The 20,627-nt window shown below is 39.3% G+C and overlaps 1 protein-coding gene across 2 annotated transcripts in view; it reads right to left on the bottom strand.

Moving 5' to 3' along the window:
* homer3b (homer scaffold protein 3b) overlaps positions 1-14,994 on the bottom strand; it is a 55,467-nt gene extending 40,473 nt beyond the window's left edge. The window contains exons 1-2 of one of the 2 annotated variants that reach the window (XM_042005915.1): positions 14,566-14,994; positions 12,606-12,651 (exon numbers count right to left, since the gene is read on the bottom strand). In XM_042005915.1, the coding sequence (XP_041861849.1) occupies positions 12,606-12,628 (23 nt within the window). In that variant the 5' untranslated portion in view covers positions 12,629-12,651; positions 14,566-14,994. The remainder of the gene's footprint in view (positions 1-12,605; positions 12,652-14,565) is intronic. The other variant, XM_042005916.1, reaches the window with a different exon arrangement.
* Between the last annotated feature and the right edge of the window lie 5,633 nt (positions 14,995-20,627).

Raw genomic sequence — 20,627 nt, 5'->3', positions numbered from 1 at the left:
AGCTGAAATGTTTCTGCTTTACAAGAATAAATATGCCATCTCTATAAAATGTATTCTGCTTCAATATTTCTAGGTAGCATACTTTGTATTTCATGTTCTAACAATAAAACATATCATGTTTCATGTTTTTACGATAAAGTGTCACATTATAATGTGATGATGTGATATGGCCCAATTGTTTTTGATGCAGTTTTAGTTATTTTATTCAAGTTTAAATTCTGTGTTTATATTTAAATTCAACCCAAAATCACAGCCAAGTGTGTGGTAGATCTGCGGGTGCACCACAGGAGAACATGTCAGTGTTGTGTTCTACTTCAAGGGTTGAAATTCCTCTTTAGAAACATTACTTTGCATGGTGGCATGCTGGCTGTCATTGTCATCTCAAAGCAAGAAAGACAGATTCCTTTCTTTGTACTCCAGCTTCCTTCCAGTCAAAAACATTTATGCTAGTTTAATTGACCCCAAGAGTGAGTGTAAGCGAGTGAGTGATTGTCTAATTTGTCTCACAGTTAGACCTGTGATGAGCTGGCAACCTGTGCAGGGTGTACCCCACTTCTGGCCTCATATCCGATGGGATAAGCTCCAGTGAGTTCTCAAGTGTGGCTTAAACTTTAATGGGCACAATGCCATTTAAGCCTTTCTTAAACTTTTTTCCTTCACTTCTCTGTTACTTTGTGCTCATTTACTGCTCCAGTATCTCACTTCTGGATAATTTTGATGTGGTGCCAACTACTGGCTTAAAACCTATACCTTTCCTTAATAAAACTTTTAAAGTTTTGCCTAAAGAAACTCTCTAGTTTCTATTCTGCTATTGTCAGACGAGACAGTAAAATAGTTTAGCCCGAGCTCATGTTTAAAGTTTTGAGTTTTCTTTAATCCACAGACTTTGCTTTACATAACTTAAAAGCACAGCAATGATACCAGATAGAGCAGGAGGCACGCAGCCCTGAGGCAATCGGCTACATTCCACCCTCATGATAAATTGATTGCCATGAAGCATTCAGATGAAGTTTGAGGGCATGGCCGTGCATACAGAATGAGAGATCAGATGAAATGTCCGACTCAGGCAAACAAACAGGCCGTCTCCTCCAATCTGTGTCCTGGGGAGGCTTCTGCTGAGCACGCGAGTGCTCTCTCAGCTTCACATTCACACAAATGATATTATTTCTCTGAGAAATAGGAAAATATTACAAGAGTACTTGGCTCTAGCCTGCAGCAAAGGCCAGAAACAGAGGGACTTGTATGATCGCTCCATCTGGAGAGGGTGGAATACAGACAGTAGGAGGGCTGAGCTTTCTACAAGGAGGACTCACAGAAAAAGGAGATATTAATACACTTCCTCTGACCTCCATGGCTGCATTTCTTCTGCAGACATTTGTGCTTAGCTTTAAATTACAGGTCACACATCCCAGATACCGTCATGTAGATTTAAACTGACAGTGATGTCTTAAAATTAACTAATTGAATGCCGAAAACCATAATTTAATCTTCATGCTTAGAATCCAAGGCATAGTGATTTTCTTTCTGCTGTAGGAATGTAAAGATTTATCTTCACCTTCAGATTATGTACTGCAGGCTCAATTTGATGACTGAAATGTGCGTATAATGAAATGACAATTTTCTGTTTATCCCCTACATTTTTGTTGTCCAACTCTTCTTTAATGTGCTTTGCAATAAAAATGCAATTGATGATGTGAGGGTTTTTTAATGAGCAATGTCCAAAAATTCACTAACACTCTCCATGGAAAAAGTCCATCATAGAGTTGCAAATTAATTTAGGCAAGTTAGATTAAGTACGACTACGTACAGCTAACTGACTCCCATGGTTGTCTCAAAATGAAAGCTGGTGTTGCATGATAAGATGCCTTGTGATGAGGATTTAAAGGATTTTGCATCAATGTTGAGACACATCAGAGTTGAAAGTTTTCAGCCTAAAAAAAAAAAAAAAAAAAGGTCTAATGTTAATTGGTGTTTTTCCAGCTACGGCCAAACCACAAATTTACAGAAATGGGCACACCATCACACATGCTTGTGCAAGATGTAAACACTTGCTGGAACAGCACTTTCCACATGTTGTCCAAGCTAGTGGAGCAAAGATGGCCACTAACTGCTGTTTCATCTCACCCAGCAGTTACACCAAGAGGAAAACACTACCTTGAGCTTAAGCCTGAGCAGTAGAATGTATTTGTGGAGCTAAACTATCCTCCTTTTGAGGGTTTGGGGGTGCAACTGTATTTTTAAGTAGACAAAAATATATCACCCTCTCTGTACTTCCACAGCTTGTACAAAGCTTCAAAAAATCCATCCAGACTCCAATTTATGAGACTGCACCTTCCCAGTCATATCAAACTGATGCGATTGAGCAAATCACAGCAGGATGGAAAGAACTATGTGTTTCAGTCTGATTCCCCAAACACTGTCCTACTTGCTGCTGCTTTAGATCCCAGGTTTAGGAAACTGAAGTTTCTTCCTCCTGATGACATTTTATAAGGTGCAAAACATTATCATGGCACTACATCATCTGCAGTGCACATCACGGCACTAACTGTCAAAAAGAAAACAGGGCAGAGCAACGCAAATGAAAATGAGGCTCCCAACATAGCACAAGACATGCAAGCCTGAACAAGGAATGCCGCATCATTTATTGAAAATAAACAGGGTCAGAGTCCAGAACCAGTGATGAAGAAGACAAGGAGCAGCAGCTGAATGGAACTGTTCAGAAGGAGGTCTTGATGTATTTTGGAGATGCCTTGTCCAGAAAGGAGAGTCCACTGTCATAGTGGAAAGTCAGTGCAGCATGTTATCCCACACAGGCAAAGCTGGCAAAAGCTTTCTTGTGTATCCCAGCAACCTCTACACCATCGGAGCGCTTGTTTTCTGTGGGAGGAAATCAAAGCGCAGGGAAAGCCTCAGTTGTGAGCATGTTGATATGCTCACTTTCCTCCATTGCAAACACCAGCTCCTTAAGCATGTGTGAGCACACACACACACACACACACTAGTGTTTAGAAAGACATTTTGAAATGTGTATTTAAAGTATTCACAAGAATAACTTTTGTTACATCTTCTGTAAGAGGAGTCTAGTTTTTTGTTTGCAGTGTTCATTATTATGCCTCATTTCAGGCTTGATGTGTACCATTTAAGGTGAAATGTGATTTTTTTTTTTTCTATTTTGTTTTTGCAAAACAGAAAAGTGCAATTTTGCACTTAAATGCATTAGTTTATTTTTTTTCCATGGATAATTACCTAGTAGCACCTAATACACTTCACTCTATTTATAAGAAAAGCAATATTTTCTTTAAAAATGTCAAATTTCTTTATCCTATTACTCGATTAATTGTCATAATAATCGCTAGATTACTCAATTACAAAAATGATCTCCAGCTGCAGCCCTAGTTGTGGCACATAGTGGGCAAGGATTTTACATATACAATGAAAGCAGTGATAAGTGGCTATGTATGATTTTGCTAATAGTTGAGCCTTTCACAACCTTTTTCAAGATGGTTAAGCCCAAAAAAGCATACACAGTAACTGAATAGCACCCTCCACGATTATGTAATATGTTGTCAGGCCACAAGGCATTCAGCTGTCATGCTGACCTTTCTGGCACCAGAAGTGGCTATTTCTTTAAGTACTTGAATTAAATTATGAAATTGTCGTTGGGAAAATGTGTATTGATTAAGTATTTTTTTAAAGATTATTTTTATATCAGAGCCTGAAATATTTCAGCGTGGGTAAATGGCAGCAATCGGCTGCACTTTAAGGTATTTTTTTTTCATGGATGTGTCCATCATTAGTCTCTCTGGTAAGAAATAAAGAGAAGAGCAGTCAGAGGAGGGCTATTCTTTCAAAGTATTGCTCGTTCCACAATTCTCCCTATTTGAGATTTAAATAGATATCTCTGTTTTAGTTCAACTTAGAACCAAGAATTTTATCAGAGGATTTCAATGTGGAATTTTCCACAGCATTTCTTATTCAGTGACTAGTTGCTTCAACATGCTTGCACACGGCCGCATCTCATCTTTAGCTCCACTCGTCATTTTCTAATCCTCTATCACTGCTCTCTTCATCTCTCTTCTTAATCTTGATACCCATTCACTAATGTAAATCTCTGATCTGTTAAACAGACTGCTGCTCCTGTGTGGCCTTGTAGCCAGACACAACCAACCAGTCATTGGGGAAATACATTACATTGACAGTATAGATGTGAGGTTTATTTTAAGTTGTGTGGGCTGTAAATAGTTGGGAGGGAGTGAGACGCTGCTGAAGTCGCAACCACAAACTGGGGTGGTTATACTTCAAATCTGAGGTTTAAAAAAGAATAAGCTGAAAGCTTGAAGGAGGTCTGATCAATGGGGGGAAAGGGACAAAAGCTTTAGACAGGGTCAGAAAAAGGGACAGCTGAAGATCCTTTATAAAAGGGTCTAAATTACTTGTGTTGCAACCTAAACATTAGCTGCAAACTGCATGTGGTGAATTCAAGCAGAATACTTTTTTCATGGTGTTTTTTTTAAGAAAATAATGAGAATCAGGCTTGGAGTTAACTGTGCATGTGTGTAATAAGCACAAGAGGTAGAATTTGAGTATGATAATTTCTTACAACTGGAGACTGGAAAACTCGCACAGGAGGCAGAACACGATTTAAAACTGCAATGATATTATTATTATTATTATAATGTTTTTGCTTAAATATACATTATTATACTGCCTGGCCAAAAAATTTAAAAAGGATGACAGAGCAAAAGAGCATATATAAGTTTTTGGAAGCTACTGGTTTCTGTGCGGTGTAGGTCTGGAGACAGGGAGGAGCTGAGGAGGGTGCAGCACCAACTGAGGGACAAGTTGAGGGAGTGTAAGGACTCTTACAAGAGGGAGCTGGAGGCCAAACTCCAGAAGAACAACACGAGGGAGGTGTGGTCTGGAATGAAGGAGATCACAGGATGTGGGGGGAGAGGCAGACTGACTGATGGTAATAGGGAGAGAGCTAACGAGCTTAACACCTTTTTCAATAGGTTTAGCTCTCAGACTGCCCCTGTCTCCTCTGCCCCTACCCCTTCCCCTGGCTTGACTGTAACAGCCTGGCAGGTGAGGAGACAGCTGGAGAGAGTGAGCAGACACAAGGCCGCTGGCCCGGACGGTATCAGCCCCAGGATACTGAGGACCTGTGCCAGCCAGCTGTCTGTAGTTCTCCAGCACCTCTTCAATCTGAGCCTCAGCCTGGAGAAGGTGCCACAACTTTAGAAGACCTCCTGCCTGGTTCCTGTTCCTAAGAAGTCATCTCCATCTGGCCTCAGTGATTACCGTCCAGTTGCCCTTACATCACATGTGATGAAGGTGCTGGAGAGGCTGGTGTTGGCCCACCTGAGGCCGCTGGTGAAACCTTCTCTCGACCCTCTGCAGTTTGCCTACCGGCCACGTGTGGGGGTGGATGATGCTGTCATCTATCTGCTGCAGCGAGCTCACTCACACCTGGATGGTAGTGGAGGCATTGTGAGAGTCACATTCTTTGATTTCTCCAGTGCCTTCAACACCATCCAGCCTTCTTTACTGAGTGGGAAGCTGCGGCTGATGGGTGTCGGTGGGTTCTCTGTCTCCTGGATCGCTGATTACCTGACAGACAGGCCGCAGTTTGTCCGGCTGGGCGGTGTCCTGTCTGATGTGGTGATGAGTGATGTAGGAGCCGCACAGGGCACTGTGCTCTCTCCATTCCTGTTCACCTTATACACCACAGACTTTCAGTACAACTCAGAGTCATGTCACCTTCAGAAATTTTCTGACGACTCTGCAGTTGTTGGGTGTATAAGTGGTGGACGGGAGGAGGAGTACAGGGGGCTGGTGGACGGATTTGTGGAGTGGGCGGGTGAGAATCACCTGCTGCTTAATGTGGACAAGACCAAAGAGATGGTGTTAGACTTCAGGAAGAAGGGATCAGCTCCACAACCCCTCTGCATCCTGGGTAGTGATGTGGACACGGTTGAGGAATATAAATACCTGGTAGTGACTATCGATAACAGACTGAGTTGGAAGACCAACAGCACAGCTGTGTACAAGAAGGCCTGCAGCAGACTCTACTTCCTGAGGAAGCTGTGGTCGTTCAACGTGTGCAGCAAGATGCTGGAAATCTTTTACCAGTCTGTTGTGGCCGGTGCCCTGTTTTCATCTGTGGTCTGCTGGGGGGGCAGCATTGCAGCCAGTGACACCAACAGACTGAACAAACTGATCAGGAAGGCTGGCTCTGTCATTGGCTGCAGACAGGACACTTTAGAAGCAGTGGTGAAGAGGAGGACACTGAACAAACTGTTATCTATCTTGGATAACCCGGACCAACCTCTCCACCCTGTGCTGGACAGACAGCGGAGCTCCTTTTCCAAAAGGCTCAGACAGCTTCGCTGTCTCAAGGACTGCTTCAGGAAATCTTTCCTGCCACACGCAATAAGACTGTTTAACTCATCATCATTGTGTCAGAGATAACAATATGAGTGACTGTTGTAACTGGTGAATTTTTGCACTGACTGGATCAACCTTGCACAGTTAAACTCCTCATCTTGTGTCATTGAAAACAACTGTCAAGTATGTAACTGGGTAATTTTGAGTGTAACTAGTTAATTTTGCACAGATAAGCTCAATTTCGCACACCACACTACTAATCATTGCACTGGACTATATTATTTGCTGGCTATTCTCACTTCTTACTGTGTATAGCTAAATACCTCCTTGTACAAGTCTTGTAGATATTGAAATTTTTTATACTGTTTTTATTTTGCTACCTTTAGAAGCACAACTGCTAAATGACTGTACTGCTGCAACACCTAAATTTCCCAGCCTGGGATGAATAAAGTACTTCTATCTATCTATCTATCTATCTATCTATCTATCTATCTATCTATCTATATGCTGCCACTGCCAGCAACAACGATGCATGTGTCTGTGCATATCCCCCACTTATAAGAAAACACCAACATGAATGGAAATCTTTTTCCAAGATGCTGCTTACCTCCTGAGGTCTCGATTAAAGCGTCAAGTTGTGATATATAGTTCTTAATTAATAATCACACACTATCAGCTTTTCCTCTGTTTTACCTCTGGTTCATGGATATCTGCCTTGTGTTAATTGGCTGTGCAGGTTTCTGGAAGCTCATCAAGCTGCTTGGTGTGTGTGGGCTTTCTCAGTAAAGCTGCACAGTTTAGCACAATTTAGCGCAAGCAACTGAAAATAATGAGTTTCATAATGCAGTGTTGAGGCAGCTAAAATCTGTATGAAAAGAATACCAAGGACAAGAAAACACCTTATCATTTATACAAGTGAATATATGCAATTAAAGTGTAAACTTTCCCTTTAACTAATCTGTTAGCTTGCAAAATTGCTGTTGCCCTGGAAATGTAATTCTGTGAAGTCTACAGATGGTCAAGTATGACCTGACATTAAAACAGGTCAGGGTTATTAGGATACAATTCCTCTAAGAGGGGATGGGGGCATGCTCTCCTGTGAGACAATTTTGGACTTTTTATATTTAAAAACATCAATCTGGTGCACGTCGAGAAAAAATCAAGCAGAGTTACAGGCCAGTATGAATGTATAATAAAGTGTCTACCACATCTGACAGATGAAATCACAGCTCTTGTCGTTTCACCGTGACTTTGCCTCAAGCTGCACCCAGCATCCAGTTATTTAACTACTACAGCATCTTTCTCTCTTAACACACTCATTCTGGAAATACAATGTAGTGTTAGGGTTAACTTATAGCTTAACTGATAGAATGGTAGTTGTTCACACTTAGTTTAGACGTTATACAAATATCTGTTCACTTGAAAAATATGATTTCAAAAAACATATTTATGCCAAGTGTAGAAAAGGAGTGTTTCACGAGTTCAGAGTAATAAAGCACAGGTCTACCCTAACCCACAGAGTAAAACTCTAAGTTGTTTTACCCCTAACATTGGCCCTATAGTTGGATTTCAGATTGAAAGGCAAATGTATTTACAATTACAATATAGTAGGTGAATACGTAACATAAAGAAAAGTACCATAACAGTATGAATGCCCATAATCCACACCAGTTTCGTACCTTCCACTGACTAACATTACTTATTTAAAATAGTATGTCCTGTAACACAACAGGGAAATTATGAAAATTTGCTTACGTAACCGAACGTTAATTTGTTCATTTAGAATCTATAATGTAGCTAGCAACTGTAGTCACGAAAAGCTAAAAGCTTGCATCAGTCAATGTCACCTTTAGCCTCTCAAGCCGGTCTCCAAATCGGCAAATCAGTCTTAAATGTCGTCTGCCCTCAGGTCAGCTCTCGAGCACTGTGGTCAGCTCAAACCAATCAGGTAGCAGTATTCTTCTCCACATTCATGCCGATATTTCAGTGCTGTAGTGCTAATACGGGAATGTCTAGATGAATTCAAGGCTCCCTTCAGGAGCATGCACACGTTCACAGCTCACTATGGCTCTGCATCGCTATCGTGTATAGAACCAAAGTCCTAATAAAAATATTTCTGGTATAACTCCATGTCCCATCCATTACCCCCCTTTAAAATAGGTTTTGATTGGATCTACACGATTCACGTGGGTCACCTATTTTGGATTAAAAAAGGGCCAACTTCGCCATAAGGTGAGGGATTTTCATGTCTGATTATTCTTTTGTTCCTTTTTTCTTTTTTACTTTTGAGTCGCCACAGCAAAAACTTAAAACTCATTACTTGATTCATTTTCAATGACTGTCCAACTGAGAGAAGCCAAATGTACAGTTTAGAGGATGTGAAGCTGCTGTGGGACAGTGTTGTCCAACTTTGTAATGATTACTGTAAACCAGTAGGTTTTTACCCATGAACAACACAGAGAAGTTTGTCCTACTCTCTGCAACCATCTGAATATGGCTAAAGTCAGTCTAAATAGATGCAGCTGGACATTATTTTTTGACTATCTGTGTGTGTTAAGTATTTTTCAGGGTGTGGCTTTACACTCTCGGGGGCCGGCAGGCTTTCCAAAGCAGTTTAGTGTTGTTGCTTTTCCTTTCTGCTGTTCATCTTTGCTCCTCTGACAGCTCTTCTTCTTTAAGGGTCTACTTTCTCTCACCTCTGAGAGGCTCAGAGCCTCGTGTCCACCTTCTGGAACAGTCAGGCAACATGACACTTTACAACTACATACCAAAATAGCTCAGTGAAGGGAAACGCCAACTCATGCTGTTGCTCAACAAGCCTACATATCTGCAAGCAAATATAGGCCATGAGTCCTACTCTGGCTCAAATGAAGATTTGTTGAAGGAATTTGCAAGTTTTTCTTTGTTTGGAAGATGAAGAAAAACTCGTAAAGCAGCTCTTTGCTTTTCTGATTCAAGTTTAACAAGCAAACCAGAAGGAAAAACGCCCCAAAAAGTTAGCATTGGTTGCTATAAAAAAGAGAAATGCTGCATTTGTCTGAAGGTCAGCTCCTCTTGCAGGAGTTAGACTGATAACTTGTGGCTGTCGTGAATTGTGAAGGTGAGACAAAGGCAAAGCATTCAGTGAATACAGGCTGAAGGTCAGAAAGAGAGACAGAGACAAAGACAAGGCTGATCTCTCTGATGCTATACACTTTCACGCCAAAAAGTAAGCTGAAATGAAAAGAACAGACAGAGTGAGCCAAGATGATGGGTTAATCATCCTACTGTGCATGTTTCCTAAACAGCAATTAAAAAGCTTCTCTGCACAGAGCAGCTGGCTTCTCCTTGGCCTGTGGGAGGACACAGATACTCAACAGTTTTTAACATATAATGATGCAGATTAAGTGTTTACATTCACACTGAAAGGCAGGTTTAGATGTCCTCTGTGCTGCAGACGTAGTTAACACATTTCAGCTGTAAATTACATCATATTGATAGAAATATTCCTCTCGTCTCATATGAGTTCAGTTTAATTATGTTGAGTGCTATGACTGCAGCGAAACAGGCGACTTAACAGCAACCAGATGTGCATTTCTAAGTTAAGGAGATTGGTTTCCAACCAGTTATTATATTAACTGTTTTTAGTGAATGTCACTGCCTGATGTAGCTCTGACACACCCACGTGTCTCAACCCAGAACAGGCTCCAGCTGGTTATAAAAGAGCTGGGGACTTCTGAGAATTTGGCTCAACAACAGACTGAACTGCAAATGTAATACTCAACTGCACAAAAATACTTGGTCTATTTATTTGGTGTTTCAAAAAAACTAATGCTTGATATGAGCTGCTGCTGTGTTGCTGCTGTTTCTGATACTCAGAAGTCAACTTATTCTCCTTGCATGCAAACATTTGTTACTGTGGTCCATATGGTCCAGTGGGTTCCAGATAGTAAATGTTAGAATGCTAAACTATTTTAATGCTGAGAAAATAGCATGAACAAAGAAATTTAAAAAAAAAAGTGTCAAAGTATAGTAATGTTTCTTGATTTTCAGGCAATGGAAGAATACAGCTCAATAATGAAGTTGAAAAAAACATCCTGGTTTACATGTTTATGATGTTTGTCAATGTCAGGACACTCAGGAATGATTTCTAAAACAATTATTAACAAATAGGGAGTCCATAATTATTTGACTGCTTGTATTCGTTGATGAAGAAAGTCACAATGTGCAGTAATAAAGAAAACTGAAGATGCAACACATAGTGAAGCATTGCTGAATCGAATCGTTGACAAGATAATCATTATCGAATCATGGGACCAGCGAAGATGCACAGCCCTTATGTACACATGTATGTATGTATGTATGTATGTATGTATGTATGTATGTATGTATGTATGTATGTATGCATGTATGTATGCATGTATGTATTTATGTATGTATGTATGTATGGGGTTTTAAGGCAGTTTTGTGCACCACTGTTCATCAAGCACAAGTAACAGCATTAAGTTTCCTGTAAAACAGCTTATTTTGAAGCTTTGATGTGATCATATTGAGGTTAAACAAACTGTTGGTGAAATTAGGTTGAAATATATATTTTTGAACTTTACAAACCCAATACAGCTTCAACACGCATTATCAATTTAGTGGCAGATTATTTTTTTTAATTTCTCTATAAAATATCAGAAATGTATTCAGACAGTTTCTTTCATTCAACCAAACAGTCCAAAAACACAAAGATGCTCAATTTGTAGTCTTAAATGTCAAAGAAAATGCTACATAGATTCCTATTTGTCACACTGACACCTGCCACCCACACTTGTCATTTTCATTTAACAGATTATTCAACTATAAAATAAATTATGAAAAAAAAGTGATTAATATACTGTTGATTGACAGATTGTTGCAGCTCTAAACTGACTCTCAGGGGCAGATCTGAACTGAGCTCAGTATTTGTCAGTAATCCTCTGGTGAGTCTGTGGGTTTCTGCAGTGCAGACTGTGTTCAGTCAGCAAACAGAGCTGTGTTTGGTCACCTGATCAGCAGCCAGAAACAGACACACTTCTCCTCACTTAATGATAACATCTGGTATCAACCCCTGAACTATTTAAAAAATGCGTTTTACAGTGAGCATCATCTTTAGATAAAAAGGCTTCACTTATATCAGCTCAGGCACATGTATGGATTTCCATTTGATGATGTTATATTTTCAACTCACAGCACATCAGAGAGAAGGACTACATTTGCACAGTGCAATATATGTCATACAGCTTTAGTTATTTTAAACAATAAGGTCTGACATGCAAAAGCTGAGAGCTTGTAGATCAGAGGTAGCCAACGTTGGTCCTTGAGGGCCCCAATCCGGCAAGTTTTCCAAATTTCCCTGCTCCAGCACACCTGACTCAAATTAAATGGATCCAACAGCCTATAGGGATCTCCACAATGACTCCTTAGTTTAAGTCAGGTGTGTTGGAGCACGGAAATCTGGAAAACCTGCCTGATTGGGTCCCTCGAAGACCAACGTTGGCTACCCCTGTTGTAGATCATGATGCACTGATAAACACTTAAAAAAAATCAAGCAGTATATGGAGCAGCTGAGCTGCAGTGAAGTGAGTGACAGCAGGACGACACGATAAAAAGGACACGAAGCGATGACAGCAGGAGCTACACAACGTGTTGACAACAATCTGCACACCATGACAAGCATGAAGCCTCCAGTCTGTAGAACAACAGTTAGATGCAGTTTCCACAGATACTCGGAGAGGGATTAACATCACAGGGATGAAAAATGATGGATTCTATTCAAAGGGAACTGAATATTTCATAAAGTAGGGATGGGCCGATTCATTTTCATGTATCAATACCTTATGTTTGAATTTCAGAAAAATCAAACAAAGACCAAATACATTAATGCTCAGATCCTTCTCAGTTTCATGATGCCATTTTAGCATTTCCACTAATAGCTGTCCCATTTAAAAATCATTTCATCAATCTCTGTAATAGTATTACGTTATTTCTACACTTGCCTTTTTTTCTCTCTTTTTGCGGGGGCAAATAGTGTCTAAATTTGTCACACTTATTAATAAATTCTGAATAAATACCTCCGTCATTGGAATGTTTTCCAATTTAAGCTGAGGGAGGATTCAAGTGTCAGTTACAGTGATCCTGGGTTACTAAAACTTGTCATATCGCCCATCCCTGTCATGCACAACCACAACACAAAGACGATGGTGTGTTGGTACCTCTCACGGTGTAACGGGTACATTTTACAGCTCGCAGACAACTCCTCTGCAGCAGAACCAGAAGAAAGAAGATCCAAGTTACAAGGTGAAACAGTGCATCTGTAGAACTATTCAGATGTTGCAGTCAGGTTATTCCTCATGATGTAAGTTTTCTGGGGTTCGGTACTTATTCCTGCCACCAATCCAAAAACTTTTCCACACAAACAGTTGCACAGCACACACTTTAAGTAACAAAATTTGTCAAAAACCAATCGGATTTAGTTCAGATGTGCTTAAAAATTTGAAAAACCCTGAAGTGATAAAGAACACATCCACAGTGTTCCTTTGATGTATTTGAATAGAATACTTTTGAGTGGTGCCTCTACATACTTGCCACATGATTTCCACATAACAGACTCAGTGACTGTATGTAATTATGGCTCTCTGTCCAAACAGACTTCTACTGGTGAATCATCTTCTGCCCCAACGTTCCAAACTCAACTACAGATGTTCACTATGATGTGTTCACTTACTCCTCTTAAACTCACATTAGATGAACATATTGTTTTAACAGGTTTTAAATAACAGATGCCAGTAATCCCTTTACATAAAACCACAGCGTGTCCACTACATCAGAGCTGATTTGCATCAAATCCCATATTTAAGTTGTAAGGGAGTTACTTGATTAGGGTAATAACTTTAGAATAAGCTGCACATATAACAGAAGCACCTGTGTGTGAGTAAAATCCTTTTTTATGTCATTAAAGCAGCTCTATCTTACCATTTTCTGCACTCTGTGATGTGGATCCCAAACACAAAAGCTTACTTTCCCACTGTGGTGCATTAAATCGATGCCCACTGAACTGATACAGTCCATTTAAAGCTTTTGGTGTAGGCACTGACTATCACAAGTAGTTTATTAGTGGGGTGTACACAGTATTAGTTTGTGTGAATCACTTGTGGCATTCAAACGATTCCTCTCTACAACTGTCCTTTTTAGGATTTTGTGGTAAATAAGGAAGTTAACTGGCAATTCTGTTGCATATCTGTGCAATTTAAGAATTAACACACCAAATCTTCCAACAGTGTCACTTGAAGACTTGTACAAATAGAATATAAGATCATAATGGGGTTGGAGTTAAAGATAACTGTAAATTTTAGTATGTTAAATGGGACAAACCCCCATTACTGAAGGCACTGGTGCTGTACACTTAAAGTATCATAAAATTGCCCAGAGGTGGGAGACTGACAGCTGGGACTGTGATAATAATAATAGTGTAAGGAGGATTCAGGTGTGTTTCAAACAAGCTGGCGGCTTGCATATATAATTTGACACTCAAACAAGTCCAGTGATAATGACACTGAGTGCAGAGAGTCACAAATAAACGTCCCAACAAAAAACCACGCAGAATCCCCTTGCACAACACTCAGCCTGGAAGTGGTCCAAGCTGTCTTCGTCTCAGGATGCATGAGCTCGTGTGTGTGTGTGTGTGTGTATAAAAGCAGAAGAGAAAATAGCGATTTAGTTTACTGTAATATGCGTGGTTGTGTGTTTGTAAACATTGCTATCATTGTTTAACAAACTGGCCTTGTACCAGTTAATCAGTCAAAGCGATAAATATAATGTAGCCACGGTTTTCTACATCTGACTTCGACCTTCTTGCGGTCAACTCTGTCATTAAGGTTTGAACGGGCACGAGACTTGAGGAAACTAGGTCAGGCTCTGTGGTTCACACATAGAGGATCTCGCTGTCGGGATCTCTATTGGAATATAAAAGAAAACAGAACAGTGTCACGTGCAAACTTATTATCTTTTGCTCCAACATGCAACACCCCAACCGAACCAAACACGTCTACATGTTTAGAAGAAACGGAAGTCTCAACAAAGTTCACTTTTAAATCATTTTGGGTTTGCCAACCTGAATTAACACTTCCAGACAGCAGACGCATATTATGCGAAAATTTCAGCTCTCCAACTTACCCCATGCTCCGAGGATCTGGATGCTGATTTTGGGACAATTTCCACTCACGAACTCTTTCTGTCCTTTCTCTCCCTCTCTGATTTATTTAAAACGCTTATTTCCTTCTGATATCTCGGTGTTGCCTTACATTTCTAAGGAAGAAAAGAGACAAATCACTTCCGACTCCAGATTCCCCCGTTTCCCCTTCAACGGTACTCCTTTCCACTCAGTTGCTGTACTCCAGCCAGCCTGCCCGTCCTTTGTTCGCGGGTTTCCACGATTAGTACACCGCGTCGTCCTCGCCGTGCGTAATTACGCACTGTGAACGTTATGCTAAGCTCCGCGAGCAGGGCAGACGAGTTAATGTCGATGTAAGTCGGACAGCAGACCGCTTCTGGCATAAACCACCTCCAGAACTTGTGTGCTGTGCTCCCCTCCCGCCGCTGTTCCAGATCACGCTGGGATCCCATTCAACAATCTCAGAGGGACCACGAAGCCTCTTCGGCGCCATCTAACGGAGACAATAAGGTAATGATCACCTCCTCATGATGTCCACTTTCGAAAATGTCAGACTGAAATACAATATGTGACAACTGCCTGCGAATATCGTTAAACATCCCCACTGTGCGAATTTATGAGATGCTTAAGAGCTTGAAGCGTTTAGAATTCCTGGAGGAGGAGCAGAAGATTTACTGCCAAAGCTTCAGTAAACAATCAGCCCGCTCATGCTCTCAGATAATAATCAGTATGAGCTGTTTGTTGTGAATCAATGCATTAAAATCACACAAAAAATGTTTTCATATCCATGTTTACACACCTCCCAAGAAAAGATCTCACTGTAAAATTTTGTTCAATTCATTTACAGTACAATATTACCATTAAGCACTGATATTTAATGGTTAAATTAATGTGATGATCACACAATTATGATGGTTTAATTAAAAATCAGAGATTAATCAATGTAAATGCATATTTTAAGACACATTTAAGTGGCATTCTACACAAATGTGCTAATAGACCTTTGAAACACCCCATTGGATATCAAATCAAACCCAGATGCAGAAAGTTGTGCTCACACCAAAATGCAGAATATCTTATTGCTATTTTTTGTGGGGCTCATAGGGGTTCCAGAGATTAGAAAAACATCAATTTCTAATATATCAGATAAGTTCTTAAATTGCTGGACCATATCATCTAATTGATTCTAACTTTAAAACAATGAAATAAGCTCTTCTTTTTAAACCTGAATATATTTTAAAAATTAATGTGGCTCAGTCATTTACAAAATGAGTGGAGTGTTCACTTAGCTGCTGACTGAAAAAGACAAGAAGCATCCAACATATTTCCCTGCTTTATTTTTCTTACTGAAGCCAATCAGTTGTCTCTACAAAACTACTTAACATTTCTTTGTATTTAATGAGCTGCTCTTTACTCCATTAGTTCCGCAGGCTTTGGTTAGGAGTCACTGCTGATTTGAAATGTATCATTTAGTTACATGAATACTGGCTGAGCACTGAGAGAGAAGAGCCTCAAATGTAGTGGAAGAGCGATGGGAGCACTAATCATGCTGCTCGGTGACCTGTTAGAGCAATGCAGCTGACTGCTCCTCTGTGCTGCATGCAGGCAGCAGGGAACATCGGATATCTGTGCAAATGTGCAAACAGCCGCCGTGCTCGTTTAGGGAGACGCTTCTCAGTTGGTCTGAGGCAGTTGGCAGCACAGCTGGATGCTCCAGGCAAGACAGAGCTGAATCTCTTGGTCTTTGCCTTGAGCACACAGCACATTAATCACCTCCAGCAGTTCGGTTTACAAACACAGATGGCTCCGCTTGGTAAAGATTCCCCTCCCTCTTCATTCTAGGAGCAGCAAAGTCAAATTTGGGGCATCTTTTTAATATTCAGTAGCCAGAGGGATGGACAGATTAACCTGCATGATATCTCAAGTTCATATCCAAACTGAGTAGCTTAGAAGTTACAGCCCATTTTTGAGTTTCTTTCGGGGCATGCATATTAATATTGTCAAAATAATTTGCAGATGACATTTCTCCCCTGAGTCTGGATTGCCTTTCTTTATATTCAAAAAGTCCTTGGGTTCTTTCACAGAATATTTTAGGTCTTTATTTTTCTGTGCTGTCTGATCAGATTTGTTATATTTGCCTGGATCTGAGCAGACCATATATCCCTGCACACTTCAAAATCCACTTGGTTGCTTCTGTCTTTTGTTGCATCATCAATGGAGACAATGATGACCCAGTAGCTACCACCCACACATGCCCATCCTGTCCCACTGTCACCACACGTCTCACATAAGTTATGCTACAGATCATCAGCCTTTCCACACCTTCTCAGTACTTTTTTCTCCTTGTCATGTTTGTACAGGTGGACTTTTAGGATGTTTGATTTTTTTTTTTTTTTTTTTTTTTTCATCAAGCCTTTCTGTTGTCATTGCTCATGTAAAGTGTTTTTTTTTTTGTAGGTCTACCTTGTAGAGAGTGTTAATCATAGGGTACATGTTGTGAAAAATAATGTTGAATAGCTTGAAAAACACAAACATTTGTCAGTGCCCAACATTTTTTTTTCTTTTGATACAATACCATTAGTTTACAGTACTTTTTCAGAGATAGCAACATAGACACTTTTGCCCCTCAGAGAAGCATTACATAATTTTACAGAGTGCATTAATATCTTATTGCAAGGGCAAAATTAAATATAAATAAAACTCATGAACATAAACCATTGAAAGAAATGTACCATACCATACCATACCATACCAACTTTATTTATAAAGTACTTTAAAACCACCACAGCTTAACAAAGTGCTGCACACAAGTAAATCAGGGTACAAATAAAAACAAATATAAAAATAAAAACAAAGGAAAACATCAGACATAAGAACAGCTGAAACCAACACACTAAAACCACTTAAAACAAATAAGATCAAATAAAAAAACTCATGGTCTCGCTGAAGTTGAAATCGAAAGAGGAATGATTATAAAAATGTTTAAATATATCAATGAGCAAATTAAATTAAAAAAAGGATGAAAATAAACAGTTTAAAATTAGGTAATGAAAATTATTACCACAAATTAATATACAGTTACAGCAATTTCTTAAACTGAAAGAACATTGTACTCAAGAACCCGTATTAAACATATCAAAAGACATTATCATCACTAACGCGAGCATAATAATCATCATCATGATGTCTGATAGGCTACCATAATGTGACATGAAAGACACAGAAGGAATAGACCAGGATTGGTTTTCACGTGTAATTTTATTGGCTAAAATTCTCAGAAGTGAAAACAAACATCATGTTTTGTATTACTAAATTTTAAAAAGTATCAAAGCCATTATTTTGACAGGCAAATATTGAAGCGTTGATTCCAGAGTATCGATATGCTCAATGTCTAAATTCTTCCAGACCTAATTCAATGTTATATAGCAGCAAATCATAAAACTGACTTTCAGAGACATCAAACCATCTGAACCATTTACTGCAATGAGCAAGCCCAGGTTTTATAGATTTATTGCAAACAGAAATGTTTACATGCAGGTTTCTGCTGAACAGCAGCCTGACAGAAACTGCTGCTGATTTAATGCACTTCACCTGCTTTGCCATGCCAACTTTTACTTCACGGCAGTAATTATCCTTACATTAGGATGTCAAACTAGCACATAGATTAAAAGGGTGTTAATAAATGTGTTAGGCCACTTGCTTGATATGATCTTTAAGTAAAAACACTGTCATATTTTTCACTGTTATTTTAAAGTGTTTATAAGGTTACAATACTGGTGCAGTACCTCTTTCTGTGAGCATGTTAGCATCAGCATTCATAGGTGTTACCGTCAGTGGCCTTTAGCAGGCAGCTTCAATGTGCGATTGAGGGAGGTGACAGAAGATAAAACCAACCTTGAGTCTTGGCAACTCATCTGCAGAGTGTAAAGAAGATCAGATGAATCCTTGTTAAAAAAGGTGACAAACAGACAAATCCTTTGATTTACTTGTGACACACAGGTACAGACTGAAGTCTACTCTTAGATGTCAGTCCATCTATTCCCTTAGATTTCTCTTTCTGTGTTGTTCTGGTCAATCAAAGCTGTTGGCGGGTCGAGGAAACACTGAATGCCATCCAGCATCATTCAGGCTGTGATATGAGTGTAACTCATGAGCAACAGAGCATCAAATCAAAAGGAAATATGGTTGTTTGGTGTTACACAACACACACACACAAACAAGCAGATTTAAAAAAAAAAAAAAACATTTAAGAATATAACAAATAAATCAATTACTTATTTTTCTCAGGTGATTAATTTTGTTTTTGAAAAATATCAATTACTTTTTCCTTGCCTGACATGTTATATCAGCATCGCTACTCAGTGTGCATCACTGGTGATTTAACAGACAATCTCTGGCTGCATTTATCTTTAGTCTTGTAAACTGAAAAGGATGCTCTACAGTATAATGCTTCTGCACACTGAATGAGGAGGGCCTTAAGATTTGTTTTATACATATCTGTCTGGATAAAGAGTCACTATGAGTCAAAAAGGCAAAGAGAGCTTGTGAAAACTAAAGCTTTAAATCCACACAGAGCAGCTGGGGATGATCAAATGGATGCAAATCCATGACAACACACATCAATCACCCTCTGAATATAAAATGACAAATGAAGGTTGCTAACTCTTTCTGTGTGGTCTGGGGTGTATTTTTACAGGAATTGTGAAGAACAAAAATGCAGTATATGATGTGTATGTGGCAATTTTGACACCTTAATGGTTATTTATCACATGGTGAAACAGACCATGAAATAAACAAGCGGACACGATTTGATTTCTCTGCCACAGGGAGAAAATAAAGGGTTTTTATTGATTTGAAGCCCCGTGTCACTTCATCATTCTTCAGCGAAAGGTGAAACTTTACAACAGATGATCTCTTTCAAACGACTGAAAAGTAATTTTGTGGTTAAAAAAAAAACTAGGTACAAGAAGCTATCTCATGTATATGTCTATAAAATTTCTTGGTGAACATAAAAGATATTAAATATATTTTTAAAGCAAGGTATCAGATATAAAACTATTTTGTTTAAAGAAAAGCCGGCGGGCAGTGCGGTTTTGAAACAAACCATGTTCATGTTTGAGTAGCCGATTAGTCTCTTCTGAGCGCATAATTCTCTTTACATTAAAATGGATTAAGAGCTTTTGCCCATTAAAAAAATGAAAATGTCCTATTTCACAGCTGTGCTCAGTCTTACCCAGACAAAGCAGAGACAGACTACAACTGACTGGGTGTCCTGAGAAAGTGCTGATAGGTTAGATAAGCGTTGACTTACTACAAGGCCACTCTTAATTCATCACAATCCTTAGATGTGTAGTGGGGCCCAATAAATTTACAGGAAAAAAAAGAGGAATAAAAATAAATAACTCAGTTTAAAAAAGACCCATCTCTGAGATTTGGATGGACCAATGAGGATTATCTGGGAGCTTTGTGTTACATTGAAATCTGTTTGCCAGATTTTGTAGTGCTAAACTCACAGCTGTCCCAAACTCTTCATGTCATTAAACCACAGGGTCCCAACGAAAGAATCACCTTACAAAGAAACATGTATAATAAATTAATCATACATGCAAAAATGTGGCAGTATTGTCATGTTGATGAGTGGAGAAGATACTCGGGATGCACATTTCAGAAAGTGTGGTGGTTGTAACTAAAACGGGAGCCAACAGCTCTCTTAATCAAACTGAACTTTGGACACATCTGTCCATGTCTGAAAATATTGGACCTTGGTTCCAAATATTACAAGCTACACAAAAACAGATGCTTATGAATTATCAGGGTTTTTTTTTCAGTTTAGTGATTTAGGTACTATTTCATTCTCTGCTCTTTCTGTGATTTTAATACCGAGACAGCAGAGCATTTGGATTAGACCTAAGCAAAAATGCTTTTTGGAGACAATAACATACAACATTCAAACCATTGCAACTCACAAGATAAGACTTTCTAAATAAATAAATGTTTTAATGCTTTTTTTAGGATACAAGTGTAGTTTCTTTATTAATACATGTGATTGTAAGCAACTTCTTCA

The sequence above is a fragment of the Melanotaenia boesemani genome, chromosome 14 (genome assembly GCF_017639745.1).
Source record: "Melanotaenia boesemani isolate fMelBoe1 chromosome 14, fMelBoe1.pri, whole genome shotgun sequence".
Lineage (NCBI taxonomy): Eukaryota > Metazoa > Chordata > Actinopteri > Atheriniformes > Melanotaeniidae > Melanotaenia > Melanotaenia boesemani.
This window is presented reverse-complemented; position numbering and strand designations above follow the sequence as displayed.